Raw genomic sequence first — 4,583 nt, 5'->3', positions numbered from 1 at the left:
ATAGAAAATATCGCTTTAAAAAAAAAAAAAAAACACCTAAACTTCAGAGTGTTGGTGAGTAGTTCACATTTTGGGGTATAATATATGTATTTCAAATGAGCCGAATTACACATATAAGAAAAGCATTTCAAATCTGCCAAGAAGTTTTGCTTTACATTAAATACTAGATTTGTTTCTTTATTACTGGATTGACACTGGTTACACTGTCACAGTCTGTGAGCCAAAAGGGTGACCCCTCCTAAAATCTAAGGTTTTGCTTTGCGCTTTAACATATTTTTTTTCTCAGAATATTAGCGTTACAGATTGGCAACTCATTTTTTAATGCAGAAACTCTTCCTCTTAAAGACGTTTTATCTCTAGAAGTTAAAAAAGCACTCTCTCGCTGTTGGTATTAGTATGCACGTCAGGCCCTGTCATTGTAGTCCCTTATTACTAGGAGTGATTGCGCATGTGGCTTTCATTTGACACGAGCACAGCCAGTTACGTACTGATGAGTGCGGAACAGTAAGCGGTAGTAAGTACAAAGTGGCTCATAGTAGCTAGTTGCACAGTAGGTGCTTTGTGCACATTAGGGCCTTTCACCTTGATGTAAACTGTTAGCTCCACTCTGTAGATGGGGGAAGTAAAGCTCAGAGAGGTTAAGTGACTTGACTGAGAGCATGCAGCTGTTCCTAAAGGGTGTTAATAAGTTGGGATTTAAACCTACACAGTTTCATTCTAGAACTCTTCCCTTAGTTTGCTATTTTATGGAAATAAAAATAGTGATAATACAAAGTAGTGAGAAAATGAAAAATTAGGACGTACCACTCTGGAGTAAGGATGATTCTGTAGGTTAAAGAGCAGATAACATAGCAGATGAAAATTGCTCTGCCTCTGTAATCGCCATAGCAGTCAGAGAGGAAGAAGCATTCTGAGGGCACAGGTAGATCATTGTCACTGAGGTACCTGTTAATGGGGACACTAGCTCTGGAGAAGGCCGAGTGTGCGAAGATGACGGTGCGTTGCCTGTCACGCTGCAGCTGCCTTCTAGGTTGTCATGGACAGGTGTGGGGTCATGGCAGGTGTCAGGACCGCTCTGTGGGTGTCCTCCCCAGCAGCCTTGCAGAGAGGAATGAGGAGGGCCGCTTTCTGCCGCAGATTTCTTCAGCGTAGAAGAGGCTGGGTGGGGAGATTGCCGTAGGGGACGAATGAGCAAAGAGGTGAAAGATCTGTCTGATGTTTAAAGGTGTGGCAGGCCCACGCTTTGGTTTCGTGGAAAGTCTCTGGGGGCGACAGGTGAACGGCTGGCAGTCTCTCTGGCCTCTCAGGCACTGTGGCAGCCTTTGTGAACGCTCTCTGCCGGTATTTGGAACTTTCGGACTGGCAGTAGACAGGTCTTAGGCTGAAAGCAGCCTTTCTGTTTGCAGCATTATTAGGCTTACCAGCCTCAAAGCACACATTTATAAACAGAATGGGTCCAATTTGTTCATTGTAGTCGTTAAGGAATAAATTGGTACTCGCATTGTTTAATTAGGTTCTTGAAAAATCAAATCACATTTTTAACACTGGTTAACTTTGAGATCCATGGTCTTTTAAACTTAGAATGACCAATTCTTCTATTTACGTTTTGCTATATATTGATGGAAATGAAATACTGCATGGTTTTCACTGTTACTTATGAACTTTAAGAGAGTGAGCCTAGGTGTTTGAGCAGAGGAGTGGACTAAACTACGTAGTAGGTTAAATACATTTTTATATTATGACCTGTTTTTATGTTATATCATTTACTATTTTGACATTTCTCTTCGCAATTAGACATTAAAATTTTTTTTCCAGTTTTACTCAAAAGAAGGATTGGCCTGAATTTCCTAGATTTTATTTTTAAAAATTATTTAATTTTATTCATCATTATCATTATTATTTAATTTGACCATAGAGAGAAAGGGGGGTAGTGAGAAAGCAAGCTGCCAGGTCTGGGACTCAAATCATGATCTGCCGTGTGGGAGTCTAGCGGGTCAATCACCATGCTACCTGCTGGCCTCCTAGATATCTTTCGAAGGTGGACATTAGAGATTGTTGATCTGAGTTGATGTTGACTTGACGTATTGATTTTAAAAAATTTTTTAAACAGTATATGGGAAAAGACTCTGTTATGCCATTTAATATAAATTATGCTGTTTCCATTTTATCTGTCTTAGAAAGAGTCTTTTGGGGAAGCGATTTTTGCTATAGGGTACATGTGCTTGTAGGAGAGACAGAGAGATGGGGAGAGAGAAAGTGAGAAATCCCCACCACCCCACCCCCACCCCTGGTGGGGGGATGGCCAGGCCGCAGTCCCTTCTCCTCTCAGGATTTTGAGTGTATCCAGGCCTGGCATGAGTTTCAAGCTGCTGGGTCTGGTACTTGAACTGCAGTTGGCCCTGTGGGAGTCTAGGCAGTGCCTTAACCACTATGCCACCTGCTAGCCTATAAGCAAGAATCTTAAAAGCAGTTGAATCAGGTTATGGAAATATTCTTTTTTTCTTTTGGAGAGGTTTTCACTATAGGGTGCATGCGCTCGCACTTGCCACAAAGACAGAGACAGAGAAACAGAAAGTGAGAAATCACCCCCCGGGGGGGATGGCCACACAGCAATCCCTTCTCCATTCTCCTCTTGGCATCTTGAACACGCACGCACACACGCCTGATATGAGTTTAAGCCACTGGGTCCAGGGCTCGAACCGCGGTCAACATGGGAGTCCAGAGACATAGACATATACGCCAACTGCTGGTTCCTTCATTTTTCTTAACAGACAAATACCATTTTGTATGGTGGGATTGATTTACAGGGCTGCTAAACAGTTCTAGGGCCAATTTCTAATATTGGTATCAAAGAAATGTGAAATATTAATTAGGTCAGCTCCATAGCTTGGTGGTTAAGGCAGCAGGATACCATATGGTTGGCCATACAGTTTGAGTCCCAGACCTGGCAACTTGATAAACACACTGGGCATGTGTGCCCAACATCCCAAAAGGGGCTGACAGGTGGTGTGCTGCTTAAGGGTGCTGAACTCCCACATGGTCAACCATGGTTCAAGTTCTCTCTAGATAGCACATGTGCCTTCTAGCAAAAACAAACAATATATATTTGTATATACATATATAATATATGTGTGTATGTATGTATATATACATACGTGTGTATATATGTGTGTATATTTGTTTAGAATATATTATAAAATTTAATTGTAGCCTTAAAAAAATTAGCATCAGCCCAGAGGATTTTTTTTTAATAGAAATTTTTGCTATAAGGCATGTATGCTCAATTAGGGGAGAGAGAGAGATAAAAAGCAAGAAATCACCCCCCAGGGAGGATGACTACATTGCAATCCCTTCTCCTCTGTTGTCCTCTCAGGATTTGGGCACACATGCACACGTGTCAGGCATGGGTTTGAAGCCGCCTGGTCCAGGACTTGAATCATAGTTTGCATGTGGGAGTCCAGCAATGTAGCCATTACACCATCTGCTGGTCCCCAACCTAGTGTTATTTAAGTGCAGTTTTTTTTTTTGTTTGTTTGTTTTTTGAGAGGTTTTTGCTATAGGGCGCGTGCGCTTGCCAGACAGAGAGAGACATAGAGACAGAAAGTGAGAAATCACCCCCCAGGGGGGATGGCCACGCTGCAATCCCTTCTCCTCCATTCTCTTCTCGGGATCTTGGGCACGCGCGCACATGCGCCCGGCATGAGTTTTAAGCCACCGTGTCCGGGAACCACGGTCGACTACGTAGGAGTCCAGCGACATAGCCGTTACGCTAACTGCTGGTTCCCCTTAAGTGCAGTTTTAACTAGAAATACATTTACCTTTTTGAGGTCTTTTGCAGTCTAGGATATGATATTTTTGTGTTTCTGTTCAATTTGTCTTTGAAATTAAAGTAATATTAATGTGATAGACCATGTTTTCTTTTAAGTGGTTACTTTTAATTTTTATCTGTTGCTTCACCTTTGTAGGAGGGGATCGATGCTCAGCACAGCCATATTTGTCTATGCCGCCACATCTCCAGTGAATGGTTATTTTGGAGGAAGTCTGTATGCTAGACAAGGAGGTAACTTATGACTTATTGCTTTGTATTTTTAATTATAAATGCTAATATTTTATGGTGAAGTATTTGGAATTTGCAAGGGGCAGTACAGCCATTGTAAAACCCTTCATTATCCCATTTCACATCATCCCCATAGTCTATTATGTGTTCTATCTTGTTTTTATGTAATCTTGCATTTTATTTCTTGTAATTACAAATTGTTTATAGATCACCTTTATTATCTACTATGAAATTAGGCCGGAGGAACTTACATGAGAGTTCATTTAAGTAATTGGTATTACTGTGTTCGAGGTGCTGAGCTCCCTGGACATGCTCCCCATGAGGTCTCCATGCAGAGAGTAGCTTCCTAGATGAAAAAGAGGGCACTTATGGGCTTATGGGTAAAGTTGCTAGCGAGTGGAAGGAGAAAAACAGCAGAGAGCTGTTGACTCTTTTTTTTTTTTTTTTTGAGAGATATTTTCTCTGTAAGGCACGTGCTCGCCAGACAGACAGAGAGAGACATAGAGACAGAAAGCGAGAAATCACC

The 4,583-nt window shown here is 41.7% G+C and overlaps 1 protein-coding gene across 1 annotated transcript in view; it reads left to right on the top strand.

The window, feature by feature from the left end:
* Nucleotides 1-4,583, top strand: part of TM9SF3 (transmembrane 9 superfamily member 3) — a gene marked incomplete at its 5' end in the record, with an annotated part of 52,957 nt that overhangs the window by 27,385 nt on the left and 20,989 nt on the right. Inside the window, 1 exon segment of the mRNA XM_014591169.2 lies at nt 3,966-4,060. Coding sequence (XP_014446655.1) covers nt 3,966-4,060 — 95 coding nt within the window.

Source organism: Tupaia chinensis, unplaced genomic scaffold, assembly GCF_000334495.1.
Source record: "Tupaia chinensis unplaced genomic scaffold, TupChi_1.0 Scaffold000539_1, whole genome shotgun sequence".
NCBI classification, from domain to species: domain Eukaryota; kingdom Metazoa; phylum Chordata; class Mammalia; order Scandentia; family Tupaiidae; genus Tupaia; species Tupaia belangeri.
The sequence above is the reverse complement of the archived record's forward strand: the minus strand, read 5'-3'. Positions and strand labels throughout refer to the sequence as shown.